The sequence below is a fragment of the Stegodyphus dumicola genome, chromosome X1 (genome assembly GCF_044657685.1).
Source record: "Stegodyphus dumicola isolate Sdum_Otavi_A_Nest chromosome X1, ASM4465768v1".
Classification (NCBI taxonomy): Eukaryota; Metazoa; Arthropoda; class Arachnida; order Araneae; family Eresidae; genus Stegodyphus; species Stegodyphus dumicola.
In genome coordinates this window covers 77,475,075-77,493,464 of record NC_140780.1, presented here as the reverse complement: position 1 = coordinate 77,493,464, position 18,390 = coordinate 77,475,075, and the positions used below count along the sequence as shown (strand labels likewise).

The 18,390-nt window shown below is 32.2% G+C and overlaps 1 protein-coding gene across 1 annotated transcript in view; it reads left to right on the top strand.

Moving 5' to 3' along the window:
• Window positions 1-14,561, top strand: part of LOC118181834 (uncharacterized) — a 332,796-nt gene extending 318,235 nt beyond the window's left edge. The window contains exon 4 of the mRNA XM_085807697.1: window positions 6,506-14,561. Coding sequence (XP_085663823.1) covers window positions 6,506-6,584 — 79 coding nt within the window. The 3' untranslated portion in view covers window positions 6,585-14,561. The remainder of the gene's footprint in view (window positions 1-6,505) is intronic.
• The last annotated feature ends 3,829 nt before the right edge of the window (window positions 14,562-18,390 follow it).

Sequence of the window (18,390 nt, the reverse complement as noted above, 5' to 3'; positions counted from 1 at the left end):
ATTTACTATACTTAAGAATTCTTAATGAATACTTGTTGACAACGTAAGGTAATAAATTTTATTAACCTTTTATCTGACTTGTGCATTCAATCTATTAGGAACCCGTACGCACGCAACACTATTCTCCTTGATATGCAATTGCGCATGCAAAAACGAAGAACTAGTTTTTGCAAATAAAGATGATTTATGTTGTAAAACAGTTTTATAGCCTCGAAATTTCAAAACAAATTAATTAAAGTAGAGAGCAAATTTATTCTTCTTACCTCGTATCCAGCGCAGTTTCAAGCGAGATGATAGCTAATTTACTTGTAATCTAAAAAACGTTGTAGACGGAAATTGTAAGTAAAACACATTTTTATTTACATGAAAATAGATTAAGATCGGTTAGTATCACAAATACATATCGAAAAGGGAGTTATATAATAGAGAGTGTCGTATCACTGTCCTTTCCTGAAGGAGCGAGAAAAGTAAAGAGTAAAGAACAAGCGAGTTACACAATTAACTCCTTTTGCAGGGTTTCCAGTTCATCGGTTTCTTCTATTTTTATTTCTTCCTGTTCTGGGCTTTCCTCCTTGGGAAATTCTTCCTTGGGATTTTCTTCATCCTTATCTTCCTTGGGATTTTCTTCATCCTTATCTTCCTTGGGATTTTCTTCATCCTTATCTTCCTTGGGATTTTCTTCATCCTGGTTTAAAGAGTTGCTTACAGGTTCGTTAGTTACACTGTCTTCAATAAATATTACAGATCGACTTATTATGATTTTGTCTCCAGGGTGTAAAATTCTGTAGCTTTTACTTCTGCTGTCGTAGCCGACGAGTATTCCTTCTATAGTAGTATAATCTAGTTTACCCCTTTTAGATTTATGGATGTAAGCGAGCGCCTTGCACCCGAAAGTCCTCAGATGAGAGAGGTTGGGTTTCCTGTTATTCCATAATTCGTATGGAGATTTGCATTTGGTTTTGTAGGCATACGATTCTGTAAATAATTTGCAGTTAACACTGCTTCTGCCCAGTATCTGTGGGGTTGACCTGAGTCAGCTAAAAGACATCTTGTCATCTCCATCAAAGACCTATTTTTGCCTTCACTGACTCCATTTTGTGCTGGACAATACGGAACAGTAAGCTCGTGATTTATACCACGTTTTACAAGATATTCTTTAATTTCCTTACTTGTTCACTCACCACCGTTATCACTTCTTAGAGTTTTCACCTTTCTCCCGAATTTATTGTTTGTAAGAGCAATAAATTGTTTAATTTAGAAATTACTTCATTCTTCTTGTTCATTAGGTAAATCATTGTGAATCTGATGCAATCATCAATAAAAGTTGCGAAGTATAGATATCCACTGACAGGCGGTGTTTGTATTGGTCCTAAAACACCAGTGTGAACGAATTCGTTTCTAATTCAGGAGCGTATAAGATTTCCGATAAGAAAACTTCAGTTATTTTTTCTTTAGCATTTAATGTTTTAAAAGGGAAAGTTCTTATTGCCGTTGATTTAATACATTGCCCATTTGCAGTTATAATATCTGACGGATTTATGGGTTCACATTCCGTGAAATATTTCTTATTATTTGCCAGATGGCTACTTGCACCGCTATCGAAGATAAAACTCTCGGATGATTGATGTACGGCGCAGTTAGCAAACAGAGCGACAGCGCCGCATCTGGATTCGATTACCGGTGTTTTAATTTTTGTTTGTTGTTGATTCATCGCGAGGTTACAAGCATTCTTTGCTTGGAGTGTTTTAGAATCCGCGTATTTTTTTTTTTTTTTTCGAGTTTTGGCACGGTTCATTTTTTGTTTCTATTTTAGATGATAACACTCTGGTCTAAAATGGTATTTTTTTGACAGTATGAGCAAAACTTTTCTCTCTTTGTCTTGTTTTGAAATGAGACTTTAAAATGCCTTTAAACCCGATGAATTATTTTACACTCTCTTGTTAAATTCGTCAATTAATTCCCCTTTTAAGAATTCTGGATTCAGTTTCGATTCTGCTCTGGCTTCAACAGCCGTAATGAGCGTATCGTAAGAACTAGGCATTGAACAAAGCCAAAGTGCCGAAACGTGTTCATCTTTTATGTTCTCACCTACTGATTTGAGTTTATCGACTAACTACAGTAATGTATTTATATGTGTTTGCATATTTCCGTCTTCCTCAAGCTTCAAACTGTAAAGCTTTAGCAAAAGAAATAGTTTACTTGAGAGATTAGACTTTTCATGTACCTGGCTGAGTTTTTCCCAAGTGGCTTTAGCAGTAGTTTCATGTTTAATGTGAATTATTTGATTGTCTTCGATAAATAAAGTTATCATCTCGCGACATTGCGATTCCGTTTACTCCATTGTTGTGTAATGGAGCTTGGAGGAACATCTTCGATTACATCGTCAAGATTCTCCTTTATTAGTAGCATTTACATTTTGAATTTCCATGTTGAGTAATTGCTGGAATTCAGTTTTGCAATTTGCATTTTACTTGAATGCAACATTTTTGTATCGTCGAAAAATTTATTTTCGTTTTTGATATGAAACTGCAGTTTAGCCTTTTGCAATTTTTTCCTTTATTATTATTTAATTAGCTATGATTTTTCTTTCACTTCAGTTTCATAAGCTTTTGCTGTAAAACATTTTTATACCCTCGAAATTTCCTACCAAATTAATAAAAGTAGAGAGCAAAATGATTCCTCTTACCTTGTATCCAGCGCAGTTTCAAGCGAGATGATAGCTAATTTACTTGTAATCTAAAAAACGTTGTAGACGGAAATTGTAAGTAAAACACATTTTTATTTACATGAAAATAGATTAAGATTGGTTAGTATCACAAATACATATCGAAAAGGGAGTTATATAATAGAGAGTGTAGTATCACTGTCCTGAAATACCCTCATTTGCGGTCAGGTCATAAATTTACAATCCCTTTTTTCAGGGGGAGAGCTGACAAGGTGCGGACAATCTCGCTAGGGATCTTGAGAAAATGCGGGGGTTGTTTAAACATCTAACTTCTCTACTTTCAGTTTTATACACAGGAAAATACAAATTGAATTCTTCGAATGAATGCAATTTTGTACAATGAAAATGTATTACTTAACGATAAACTGTAAGATAAATACCATCTTTTTTTAAAGCCATAGGTGTAGAAAGACAGATATTTGTTACACGAATGAATTTGTAGTAAATATTGAGTTTTTCATTTCGAATGCTATGTTCCATGTATGCGAAGTAGCTGAGTATGTGAGATAATAGTCATAACCGAATGGCTTTCAACCTTTTCACGGCTAAGGACTGTTTCTCAATTACATTGTGGTCGCTGCTTTTTGGTTAATTTTCTAATGGCATATAAACAATAATTGTTTTTATATGAGACTTATGAATAAAATAACGCAAACTAGACTGCAGAAAATTCCTAAGAATGAAGTTAAATAATACTGAAAAATACATTATTGATGCACTTTTGTGTTTTATATGTAGTAGTATTAACTACTACTATAATCCTTAAACGGAATCCTTAAATTATATATATCTATGTATAGGTATATATAAATGGAACCAAATATAGAATAAGGTATAAAATATCTTTATTTATACAATGTTCATTACCGTACGTATATTTACGTAATATCAATATAAATAGTTAGTTAGGTTTCGTACATATATAATTTATTTTTATATTTTGTATTTTTTGTATTAGATTCAGTATTGTATACGTATCTGAAGTTTAATTTGTTCTCTTTTTGGGTTATGACTTTAAGTGAGAAAGAATTGTTAGGGCCTTCATAGGGATTACATTATATACAATCAGTTAGGATCCGACTTTCTTTTAATCATTATATATATTGAAATACTACTTAATGAGTATACATAAAATATAGCAGTTTTTAAGCTACTTATTTATATATCTATTGTTTGGTCTGGTTTGTTTGATTATAGCAAAGCATTCGACGGTTATTTGCCTAAAGGTAAGGGTGCCTCGTGGAGAACTTTCTAAGCAAAACTGACTCTTATGCACGTTACACGTGGGGAAAACCTCGAAAACGCCAATACAGCCATCCCCGTCGATCCGGATTCGAACCCCGGATCCACCTGCCAGAGTTCAACGACTTTACAGCTCAGCCGCTAGTGAGCCACACACACACACATCCACGCATATACATTAAATAGTATTTACATGTCGTTTATAAAGTATAATTGAGTGCAATTTAATCATAAAGAGTTAGAAAATATTCTACGGAATTACTTCACTTCGTAGACTTTTTGTTAAGCTTTACCATATTTCTTAAAGAGAATCTCAATGCTAGTTCCATTTCCAAGCTGTTTATGTACCTTATTTTTCATGCAATATTTAGAAAATTATTTCCTTGGTTATAGCTGAAAATGCAGTTATTTTATTGAAGAATTTAAGGGTAAGAAGAGAATTATGCTTTTTTCTAATTAATTATTCTTGAAGCATTCAAATTTTTTTAAAAAAAGCGCACATTAATACGAATCACTGAACTAAAGTGGTCGATACAAGACAGATTAATTAGCTACTAAATTTTGATTTTCGTTGAATAAAAATGAATTCATCTGCATTCTATAAGAAAGTAAATATTCAAAAAATGTTTTTTTTTTCCTATTCTCGCAGTCATAATATTTTTCTTAAATATTCAGCTAATTCATATTCAAATATTCCAATCCATTACAATAAGTAATAAATCGATACAGTAAATAAATAATTAAAATCAATTAAATGGAATTTTAATTGATTTTAATTGCCATTTTCCCTCTGATAAACCCCCCTTTAGAGTTCAATAGCAGTCGATCAGCTTTTGTGGGGGTTCATTTTTCTTTATGGTATGCTTACGTTATATATGTATGTATTATGCATTGCTCATACTTGTCAATTGCAGCTTTTAATATCTTTTGGAAAAAAATCAATAGGAGAATCCAGAAAATGATTCTTAGCGACGCTAAAACTATTATTCTATTATTACTAGGCACTCTCATGCCACAGTGTTTAAAAACAAATCCCATTGTTTTTTAAAGGTATATTCTATGCTCATATTTTAGTCTAAAATTAAAAGCTGCGAGTCAAAATTAAGGGGGTTGCTCTCAGAAAGCCTCAATTAGAAGTAGTTATAGGAAATGTTAATCAATACTTATAATCTTAAGGTATGTAAATATGAGCCCATTTCCCTTAGAAAATTCTCCATGAAATCATGCCTAGCCAACCCTCATATGTTTTGCCATATTCAACACAAAATCATTCTTAAGATGATTAATTAATTAATTTTATGTTAGATGATACGAAGCTTTTCAAAAACTAGGATGCTTTCCGTAAACAATTAGTATTAATAAGCGCTGTTCAACTGGAATTGGGTTGGATTATTTGTTTATAGCAGTGCTTTTCAGCCGACTTACATGTACCTGTTTGTATTGCTCAGAGGGGGGTGGAAGGAAATTCCTATACGAAAACAATGTAATAATGAAATGTTAATAAACAAATAAATATAACTTTTCGTATCTTATGTAATTTGTCTCCATTCTGATACCATGTGCATCTTTTATTTCTGATATACTGATACTGAATGAGACCTCAAAACACTTTTTTTAAAATGTATCACCCCTTATGATCCCTGACACAGCCGTTTACTTTCCCCTTTCGTAATTAACGTCAGTCTCCTGCTCTCGACCGCATTTGCCAAGCCACCACTGTCCTTTCCATGGAGGTAGGAAGTAAGAATCCATGGAGGTAGGAAGGTAGGAAGGAATTCCATGGAGGTAGGAAGTACCCTTTCCTACCTCCATGGTCCTTTCCTGAAGGAGTGAGAAAAGTAAAGAGTAAAGAATAAGCGAGTTACACAATTAAAACTCCTTTTGCAGAGTTTCCAGTTCATAATGTTTATCGCACTATTGGCGACAGTCCATCACTATTTGCATACCAACAAGAAAAAAAAAAACGTAATTTCCTTAAAGGCTAAAGATAAAGATGGATTGGAATTAGGGCCTTTAATTAGAACAAAAAGATTTTTTTGAATGTGAAACACCTCTAGAAAATCTAATTAACCAATGGAAGGTGTTTTTTGAATAATTTTGGCTGCAGAAAAATGGAAAGTGTGATTTTCTGACCAATAATGCTGGACAACACAGGACTTCTGTGTTTTCCTTTTCCTAACACATGCCTCATGTTCCCTGGAATTCATATCCGGAATGAGGTCTTTAAGTATGAAATTCCGAATTTTATTGATGAGAATAATGGCGCCAGTAGCTAACTTCTGTACAGCCATTCTTATCTTATTTTATCTTATCTTGTTCTTTTGCACTTTGGCAGCTGAGGCTGATGGTTCGGTAAAACCATCGAATCTAGGCCTGTGAAAATTTGCAAATATAACGCTGATTTTTTTTTTTTTTTTTTTTTTTTTTGTCTGACTTCTAAATTAATATTTGTTTGGTGTGTTATTTTATCTTTATTTGACTTAAATGTTCCTGTGTGTGTTATAAAATGATTTCATTGAGATTTTTTCTCTTTTTCAGAACGAAGGAGTCTAGCCCAATCCGAAGTCTAGCTTTGATACAGCAGGAACAGCAAGCTATTGATACATGTGAGCTCTGAGTGTATTGACAACTGCGTTGACGATTCTTCATCACTATAACTACATAATCACAAACTGAAGTAAGAGAAGATGAAGAGTTTATGAAATTGGTTGTTCAGCCAATTTTCCTTCGTTATAATTCATTACACGATATTCGTATTCTGTACGTTTTAGAAATAACATGCGAAGAATAATTATTCTAAACAAAGATCCAAAATTGAGAAATAAAATGAAAAGTAAATCGATGAAACTTCTCACAGCAATGTTGGAAGAGGGACACTTACTTGGCAATGCATTCTGCATTGCTCGTTAAAATTAAAGGATATTGATTGAAGTAAAATTTTACTGTTACTTACTGAAAACTTATTAAAAACTATATGTACAAAAGCATTACTTAATATAAATTACCAAGCGTTTCAGTAGATTAATCTTAAAATAATAAATTTAAAGTTATGGATTTTTAAAATGATGGGAAAATTAATTTCCCTTTTTCGCAACAAATCTTTCTATAATGGGGTGTATGGTCACCTCTGACAGAAATGCAAAACCTCACACCTTAATTGCATAGATCTTACAGAAATACTTATCAAATCTTGTGAAACTGAGTGCCATTCTTAGGGAAGTGCAATTTTCAAATTCTGGAGTGTCAGGAAAGAAATTAGTCTGCGGCAATTTAGTGGCCTAAAGCATCCCACTCATGCTCATTTGCGTTCAGATCTGGTGAGTAAGCTACCAGTCTTTTCAAATGATATCTTCAGTTTCGAATTAGTCTGCCACCAGAACTGATCGTCACGGACGAGTATTGTCATCGGCAGAACTTCTGAGTCAGTAGCATACCTAAACAGCCTTAGATAGGGTCTCAATACCTCTCGTCCACATATCAGTTGACGGTTATAGATGGTCCCATTCCTCTTGTCTCCATTCAACACGATAATGACACTAGATTAAACGGGCTCTATTGGAAGATGAAATGAGTGTTATCTGCAACCAACATAAATATTTACACCACTGGGCAAAGGTTGAATATTTTAGTCAGTTAGCATATTTTTTCAGATCATCCTTTAATTTTGACGAGCAGTCTTTGTTCTGCCAAAAACTTAATGAATAATAAAAGTTCATTCAAAATAAGACTGTATACTGTTGCAAGTAAACAAGTTAATAAGAGTGGCTCTTGGCAGTAAAATGCAATAACGCAAAGATACCGTGAATGAAACAAAGAACTATTCAAAACGAAAATTAGTGTTTATACTGTAAATAAATCATAAATTGTGTGTAAAAAATTAAATGAAGTGAAATATTCATAATTTGAAGTTTTAAACTTTATGTATTTTTGCAGTTTTTAATGTTCGATTTTCTTTTAAACTGAATAATATAATATATTTTGTTCTTAGTTCATTTATTTTCAAACCCCTTATATTCAGAGTAATTAAAACTCTTGTTTCCTCTGTTATAAAATAACACTGTACACTTTTCCCCAATCCTTATAGATGTTACATTATTTAAATAAATGCTTTCTACAGCTCTTCATACTATACCACCAGCAGTAATGTATAATGTATATATCATCTCGTTATTCCGAGCTCTATTTTACTTAAGCTTCTAACTAAAAACGTACTGATTCCTTCATAGCTTTGTTTTATTTTCCTGTACTTATAATATATGTAGAAACCGTGAAAAATATTTATTTGGAGTTTTTGGTAGATCTCGGCACATTTGAATCACATATACATTCACACGAAAGAGAACCGTAAGGTAACTCAACAATATTTTTTTTCTCTCCAGAATTTAAACGTAGAAGACTTCAAATTAGCAGATATGTGTGTGTGATTATGGCAAAGCCGCGAGGGCTATCTGCCTAAGAGGAGGGATGCCTTCGTGGAGGACTTTCTAAGGGAAACTGGCTCGTATACACGTTACACATGGGGAAAACCACGAAAACGCCCATGCAGCCAGCCCGTTCGCGGGATTCGAACCTCGGACCGAACTACCAGTGTTCAGCGATTTTACCGCTCGGCCGCTGGTGGGCCCTCAAATTAGCAGATAACAGGTACGGCCATAATATTATAAATGTTTTGTCACATTTGTTGTCGTCTTGGTGGAAGAGCCATGAACTACAGCAGAAAAATTGTCGAGCTTGCTATTGTCATTCATAACTGAATATCAACGACTTATAGTCCTTTATTTTATTTGAATTTCCCAAGTGCAACATTAGTATGAGCCGGTTTCCTTAAACAGTTCTCTACGAAGGTATCCCTTCCTTTAGGCAGACAGTCTTTGCGTGCTTTGCCATAATCCGATCAATTTAATATATCGGTGTTCCATTTTGGTGGAGTTAAAATTCTGAATGAAATTCACAATTAAATGGTGAAAGTGTGCGGTCGTGTCATTTGGACTTTGTACGAAGATTTGATTTCTGGTTTGATTTCTGTATGAAGCAACCTTCGATTCAGCTTATGAAGTCCAATCGAATGTTTGCAGGTGGCTGCATGCTCAGGACAAGAATTTATATGGTAATCGTCGGCAGAAATGTTTGGATAATCTTAATTCTTATGCCAAAAAATGACTAACTTCACTATGTACATGTTTTGTCTAGTTACGGCGAGGGAAAAAAATAGGATGAAAAATTTGGGGAAACAATTACTTTTTGATAGTTTTCGATCATTCACGTATTTTCTTATCAGTAGTGTACGAACCATATCTCATATTTCCGAAACACATTTTGTTCCCACGGAATAGTGGGAGATGATGTGAAACACATAAAACGGTGAAATTTTAAGCAGAATTTTCTTATCTACTAATATTTTAGATAAGAATTTATGATTAAAAGGCAAATTTCAGAAGATGTAACGAATGTGCGTTTTATAAAATACTGAACGTTTTATGTAATCAACATTTCTCAAAACACTCAAGATTTGTTCCACCATTTTAAAGATTAAAATTGCACTAATTTTGTCAATATTTCTTTTCCCGTCCATTCTTTTATACAAAAGGGATTCGATCACTGAAAGTAAAGGTCTCCAGCCATGTGTATTGGGCATATGTTTTAATTTGAGTGCAAGAAGGATCTGCTTAAGTAATTGCATAATATGAAACTGGATGATTAAATTCATAATTTGGCAGACTATGAATCTAAACATCAATGTTTATAAATGAAAAATTTAATGCTACATTAATAATTATAATGTTCGCCGCTTTTTCGGATGGCACAGATTGTCCTTTTACCATCAAAGGCGAACAGCTGATATACTTTGCACTTTGTAACCGATTACGAAGTCTCGATACTTCGTTTATGTTTTATGCGGAACACGTTATTCGTTTACGTTTTATGAAAAAAAAATATCATTCTTTTATATTATTTCGTTTTCTTTAATTTGCTTGCTTCTTTCTATATTTTTTTAACAAAAACAGTATTTGGTTAATTTTGTGCAACCTTAATCACAACGCAAACTAAGTGGGATTCCTCTGTAACTTTATAAGGTATTTCTCCCGCCTTCTTAGCATGCCTTCGTAGTGTAGTGGTCAACACGCTGGTCACGAATTCCAGAGGTCCGTGGTTCGATTCCCGGTAGGTCTCCTGCTTCGAAAACTCATAATGTCTCTACAACCTCCTCTGTACTTATTATTAGTAAAATGTATCTTAAATATGTTTACAAATGTTCTTGAATTCAAATGTAAATCATGCACACACATGCACAGTACTCTCAGCAAATTTACTATTTTCTTGTTTTTAGTATGTCTGTTTTAATAATAATACTATGACTAAATTCATTGTTTAAATCAACTGTCCAAAGAAGTGTTTACTTTCATAGCTATAATAAATATGAAAATATTTGTATATGCATTGCTAATTAAAACTAAATACAAAGTATAATAAAAGGGAATACATGTCTGATATCCTATGAAAATGCTGTCTATGAAACTATGATCTATATACTGTAACAAAATTAAAATAAATGCGTTATTTACTTTTTGGTTTGATAGGTGAGTAACTACTAAAAAACAATGAAACAATGAACTAAAAATTATATTTTTCTCTAGAAAATCTTTTCAAGGACAAAGATGTGTCCTTGAAAAGAACAATGAACAGGCTTGAAAGAACAGGCTTAATTTATTACATTATTCTATATTCATGACTTTGAGAGTATGATCTTTATGCTTTGATTAATATATCTCAAATTACTTAATATTTCTAAATATGAACTTACAGCATACTTTAAGATAAACAAAGTTTCGTTACATTTTTAATTGGATTTTCATTTCATCCTTTGTAAGCTTTTTCCACAGACATCATGAACTGCGTTTATAAAGATAAATAATGGTGTAAAAGTAAAGAGATGTATTTAAACAGTTTTTATCTTGCGGAATTGGTAATAAATAATATAAACAAGAGCATGTTATAATATGAAGGAATGTGTTTTAACTTTCGCTTAATATCAGGATTTAACTTTCAGTTATTAAATTCAAATATCGTCAACGCTGAAAAACGTTAAATATGCTTTATATCCAGCACTGTCAAATATTGCACCAAGATCCAAGATTTAATTTGTTATGCAGCCCTCCCTGAAAAAAAAGGGTCCTCGCGGAAGGATACTTAACATCTTCCCCCGAGGAAGAGAATTCTTTTTATATTCTTATTTCCCTTTTTTATATTCTTTTTTATATTCCTATATTATATTCTATATATATTTATTATTCCTATATTTTCTATTCCTGCAAACACTGTTAAACAAATTTCCTATTTAGCACTTTCTGCTGTCATAAAATTTTAAAGTTTCAATATTTTTTCCATAATTGATTATATTATTATTCACAAATATTTTAACTAAATTTTATTTCTACCTTAGATAGATCTTTGTTTGTTTCTCTGTAGAGACAGTAGGTTATACCGATGCAGGAGCTTGAAAAACATGCAGTGCCTTAGCCGGGATTCGAACTCTGGACCTCCGAAACATGCATCGAGCGTGCTTCCAGTTTCACCATGAAGGCAAGAGGACAAGCAGAGAGAAAATACCTTATACTGACAACAAATTTAAGAATTCTTTCTGACAATGGACTGCTTCTTGTATCTGACAATAGACTTGCGCTGAAGCTGAAGAACAGCTGAAGGTAGGCTAGTGCAACTAGCTGCAGCACTTCACGCTTGTTTCATTGTGTCTCTGATACGCACAGGAAATAACCGGTTATTCATAGCGATGGCGGCCTAAACAGTGATGCCACATAGTCGAGAGGTATGGCGTTCAACAGTTGGTGCAGGATTGGCCCTATTTCCAGGTCGCCCAGATGGTAAAATGCGCATTTTAGGTTGACAAAAACACTATAGCTTAAACCAAAACTTAGGGACTGTTATTATTGATGCATTATGCATTAAAATGTAAGTGGAAATTAAATAATGCACTATACAAAGGTTCAAAACATTTTAAGACATGATTTTTTAAGGTCTTACTCAGAACTGCGTTATGTAGTAAATAAAAAATACTATTTCTTATATATTTATTATGGAATAAAAGAATGAAAAATTAAGAACCAAGTACTTATTAATAATTTAGGAAGCATCTTCATAGTGTTAATCTTCATCATCACTACAGATGTCATCTGCTCCGTCCATGGATATCCCATGCAAGAAGTATGGAGTATCAAGTATTGCAACCATCGCCCATGAAAAGAGTTACCGTTTTTTCTAGTCATTTTCCTCTAGGCGGCAGTTTCCTGATGTGGTAATAAATGCATCAAATTCGATATATCGATATTTGTATTCACTCTCAAAGTTTTCTGGAATGTAATAGGCCTAATGTTTTGACTTTCTTTGTGGCTAACCTTCAGAACACCTAAGGATATCTGCTTTATAGGTAATGCAAATAATCTGATGATGTTGCTACCGCGCATAAGAAGCTTGTGTACAGATGCACTCATTTTGTACCATCCACACAGCTGAACTAATAGTGTCCTGCCGTGTAAGATGTTATAATTTGAGAAGAAACCAAATATGTTAATTCTAAGCATTATTAAGCAGCATTAGATAACCTTTGTTGATCCTCATCGCTAATGAGAGGCATCACGTTCCGAGCTATTGTTATTTGGGAATTTTCTGAAAATCTTTCTTTGGCCTGCCTCAGTTTTGCATTTATTTTCTTACCGATCCAGATGCAATGGTCAAACCTGGCAGATGAATTTTGAATTTTCACAAATCCTTCTATTGTCCTCACACTCCGCAATCAGTTTCGAAAATCCACTTTTAATGCAGCTTTTAACGGATTTTAACATCTGATGGACAACTAATTACATTTGTTCATTAATATATTAGCATTTGTCCTAAAGGTATTTATTTAACCTTCGATTGCATTTAGAATTGCGGTAGATGAAATAAATTGTTCTGTTTTAATAGCCATTACTGCTACCTGCAAACAAAATATTCTACTTGATGAAGTAATTAAGAGTAGACTCTGAATATTTTGCATTAAACTCTTATTACGTAAATGTAACGAGTGAATATAAAAATAATGTGGCACTCTGCTGTACTTTTTACGGTACGTTTTTAGCGTTCTTCAAAAGTGTTTAAGAAATATTTTATAAATGAAAATACTTGCGTATACTTAAGTAAAACTCATAATAAATTAACATAATAAAATAATGTGACACTATAATATGAAATAAGCTTCCTAAAGCTACAGAATCTATAGGAAAATAACTTCCACAAACCCGATTTAAGACCAGAAAACACGTTCATTTATGAAATGTGTGATTTGACCACTTGGACAGGCGAGTCTCTTTACTCGAGAACACTAACTTTAGAATACATTTGTCCTTTTAAATTTAAACAAAAATACTAGACGACGTATATCCAGAAATCATTATAAAATATTTTAAGCAGCTTTTGTTTGTAGAGTCATTAGGATTTATTTAGAGATAGAGAGTAGCAACAGTTTCCTCGTCTGAAGTTTTCTTTCCTTATTATCTCGTTAAATTATCACGTGATAAAGCTGCATTTCAGTTCGTTCACATGAATTTTTCTGCTGCGTATTCGTTGCAATTTGCATAATTATAAACCAAATTTCATGCCGTTGCATTTTCTCTGTCAGGTAGCGTATTTCATTTCTTAAATACAGATCTTATTTCGTAAAAATATTTTGCTATCGGTTATTACTTGATGGCCAATCTGGTGAGCATAAGCTCTAGTCAATATAATTGTAACTTTGTGTTAAGTGCAATCATATAAAATTTTAAAAGTTATTTTTATTCAAAATTCTGAAAGCAATTATTTCAGAAAAACGCAGAAGCATATCGAAAAGCTCATAGAAAGATGATGAGCACGATTTATTATTATAGTCACGCTAGGATCTTAAAATATATACAAGAGATTCTGAAGATTCTTGCTACTTAATTGAAACAGAATAAACTGTGTTTATTCTGTTTAAAACATGGACAGCATTTTTATTTGTATGAACGGAAAATTAAAATAATGAGATCAGTTTCATGTTTTAATGAAAATTATTTTATTTGGTTTTTGACTCATTCAAAAAGATGTTTCATAAACTATTACAAAATATTACCTTTTCTTATAAGAACATATTTTATTATTTAAATTTGGTGTACGAAGTTTCACATTTATGTACTATATGAAGTTTTGTTTAAGTTTAAATTTTCTTATTAATTTAAAATTATTTCGTCTCACATTAATGTATTAGATATTATAAAAAAGATCATTAAATTAGCAGAAAATCATTGTTAACTGAATTTCATTCACATATACCTTTTGGACTTTAATCTGAATGTAAAATAAATGTTTCGGTGATCTACTATATTACTAAAAATGAATGTGTCGGTGATCTACTATATAACTTTTGTCTGTGTGTAATTAAATGTAAATTTTATATAACCTTTTGTCCAGTCTAATAATATAAAAGTTAATGGACCTATTGTATCGAATTTTCTCTTCATCAAGCCTACGTAATAACACCACATTATAAATATGATGAAGTCTAAAAAAAGGAAGATAATATCATAAAATGATTACTACTTGATAAGATGCTTTAGGATTGCTTTCATACGTAACACACACAGGAACAAGGGAATGTGGACGGAGCACCAGAGCTTCGCTGGTGGTTTTACAGGTATTTAACTCCACCATACCACTGTACCTACTTAGACACACAGTTGGCCCGCACTAAAAGATGGCCCAACGAGATTTTTCACAGATATTCTTTACATAAATATTAAACATTTTCACAATGAATACGCAATAACACATTTATTATGTAATTAAAAGGTATACAAAAGTTGCAATGATCTTAACAGGTGGATATATAATTTACACATAATTACATTAAAACCTCAGATTTCAGTATAAATCAAGATATTACGCTGCGACATACAACTAGTTACGGCTAATCGTTTAAGTTTATGACTAACTGCTACCATTAACAGTGGTATAATGATGCTTAAATCATACTGGTCAGCATCACATCATCTGATTTTTTTGTAATTTTCGTAAATACATATCTATTTATAGTTTCTTTTCCTAACTTTTATTAACACCGCGCTTTTTCTTGGCAACGTAACATGTGCAGTAAACACTTGGTCGAGAATGAGATGAAAACTGAAGAATTAGAGGATCTTATAACACTAGCTGACGATGAAAGCAGCGCTAGTGAAGATGATAAAGAGCCTTTAACTTACAGAAAGTTAAATGAATTGTTAAAATAGGCACACGAACTGCGTGATTTTGTAATGGGGATTGACCCAATAAAAAAAGAGGAGGCCGCTTTATGAGAGGGTTTCAAAACTTTTCACTTCTTCCCGCGAAAAATATAATGGGTTACTTCAGACCAAGCAAAAATCACCAGCTATTTTTTTAAAAAATAATGGTATAAGTACCTATTTAATAAACAGTAATAGAAATACTTTCAATTCGTATTTGTTTCCTTTTCCTTTCAAATGATAATAATATTAAGTTTTGTATAAATTATGCATACTTTCCTAATCTGAGCTATACTTGACCCGTTATTTTATTAGACAGTTAACTTTGAGGAACGCGATTTTGCGGTACGCAGAATTTAATTTTTTAGTTATTTCCCCCGCGTTTTGCAAGGTTTATTTTATTTCTAATATTTTTAAGTTCTCGAAATAAGAGAAAGCATAAGTCACAGTGAGATAATATTGCTTAACTTATATACCAAAATACGCAGGATGATGACGTATGGAATATATTCAGATTCGGTTTTTACCAGATTACCTAGAGAACTTTTAAATATTCCGAAATATGTATTACCCAAAATACAGTATTTATGTTTTACTTTCATACAGGATTAAATAAAATGTAGTTACAGTGTTAAAGATTTGCAATATGTACTGCTGTATGCTCTACTGTATGTACTACTGTATGCTCTACTGTAGCTTTCGTACCAGCGACTCAATGCTACAGTGAATTGATTGAAGTAGGTAATTGAGCTATCTCGATTTTACCATACATCTCCTTGATAAGATGTAATTAGCTTATTAAAATAACGTAAAAGTAAGGGAGTAATACAAACTATGTTAGTTAAAAGTTCAAACAACGTGATTTTAATTGTGTTTTTTTAATAACATCCAAAACATTTTCTTAAAAGATTCTAAAATGCTTATACAAACAAAATTTATAAAAATATACATGGAAAATTTAAATAAATATTATTGCAAAATTCAAGAATTACTTTCAACCTGAAATTCATCAAAATTTTTTTTTTTTTTTCTTTTTAAGATGATATTTTGTTCCTTATTTAATGTTACTTTAAAACTTAGTAGCGACTAATTCTCAATAGAATGTCTAATTCGTTATTACAATTGTAATTGCACATTAAAGTACGTTAAAGAATAGCTTTCAATCATATCACCTCAGTATAGACATATGTGCGAAAATATAATATAAAAAAGACGTTTTCCTCATAATCACGAAAAATGATGAATATAAATATAATCACAAGCGTACAAACAAAGAAATAATGAACTACAATAGTAATATGCAGATGTATAAATGAGATATGGCATAGATAATTAACGTTTCCTCTGTTAAAAAAAATTCTCATCACAAAAAGGCAAGTATTTTTCGCACTCATTTTATTTATTATTTGATGTTATGTTACGCTTCCCTTCCATGTAAAGTTTCAGTATGTAATAATAATGTTAGAATAATAATTATCAAAAATTAAGTCCTTTATTGTTGCAAAAAGAACATAAAAACATTCACTGAAGAAGTGCGCAAGCTTTACAACTGTGAAAGACTTGTAACGCTCTACAATGATTGTCAAATTCACAGAATTTTACCTAGGTTTAATGTAAGGTAAAAATATTGCAACGCTAAATAGCTAATATTATAAAATGCAATTCATAATTTTCAGAAAAATATATGCACCATGAAATATACAACCAACCAATTTTCAACTTAACTATACTTTTTCTTTCTAAATTTAAATGACAGGAATCAATAGAAACTTTCTGTACTTAGTTTCCTTTTCAAAGATTTTGTCAGTTCCAGAGATTTATTATGAATCTTTTGATAAAGGAATTTAATGTATGATGCCATTTTCGGCAATATTATTCGGCCCTTGCAGTTTCACCAACTGCATTGTTACAACACCATTCCCATGCCACTGATAAACAAAATAATCAACTTTGTTCATTTCTATCACTGGAAACTTATTTTCAAGGGAAAAAAGCTCCTTTCGAGTAACTATAGCAGCAACTTCAAACTCCCTTACAATGATTTTCCATTTAAATTATTATAACTTGTTTGGAATCAGTAATTCTTCCATATAAATATCTTCTCGAGCACTTTGAAGGGAATTCTACACAGCAGTTTCAGCGCTTGGAGACTGTGAAATATTAGACAATATATCAAAGTTTTGTTTATATTATTCCCTTACTTTTTCATTGTAAATTCGAGTTAAAGGAATATTTTCCTGTTTGCATCCTGCTTTAGCTATAATTAAGAGTTGTAGCAGATCGACATTAATGAGATTTGCCTTCTAAAATACCTTTATCTTTAGTCTTAACCGTGCCCTTGTGCTCTTTGGTTCTTATGTATATCCAAAGCTAATATTCTTACTTCTATGATAAATTCGATAATTATAACTTTTATACAGAGTTGGTGTATTTTTCTTTTAGTTTTAGTAATAATCAAAACTGCTATATTTGCTAAAACAAGAAAAGAAAATAACAGCTAATATTTAACAAAAGGGCAAGTCGATTTAAACTAAAGACATCGAGAATGAAGCCAAATTTAGATCCGTCTTCAACCTAATAATATTGAAGCGAATAGTAACTCATTTACAACGGAACAACCCACTTAATTTAATGACTCGTTGGGATATCCCTTGAGAAGAATATTGTTAGGGAGGAGTACTGCCCACTCTGAGTACGCTTAAACAGAAAGAATTTCGGAAACTGCGCGAACGGAACTAATTCCTTTCATGAAGTTTCGGAATAAATGAGTATCTGTGGTAACCTAGTTAGCGCAATTTACAGAAATCCGACGCTTCTGTGTGAAATCAAAGATGAAATGTAGTTTTCCTTTTGTGATTCTTAAACGAAACACTAATCATCGCATTGTTTGCGTCATCTGTCACATGGAAAAAATGCACCTTCCCTAACTTAAAGCAACAATAAGTGTTTTTTCGAATTGAAAAGGTATAGTTCATCAAAAGTTTATTGGTCAAAGTACTGTGATCAACAGGAAAAGCTATCTCTAAGAGGGATAGGAGTAACGCAAAAAAATGAGCAGAACATTTGGTAGCTAAGGAGTGAATCCTCCATCTTTGAAGACGTAGGCGTACAGTTCACTTCTTGGACATTATA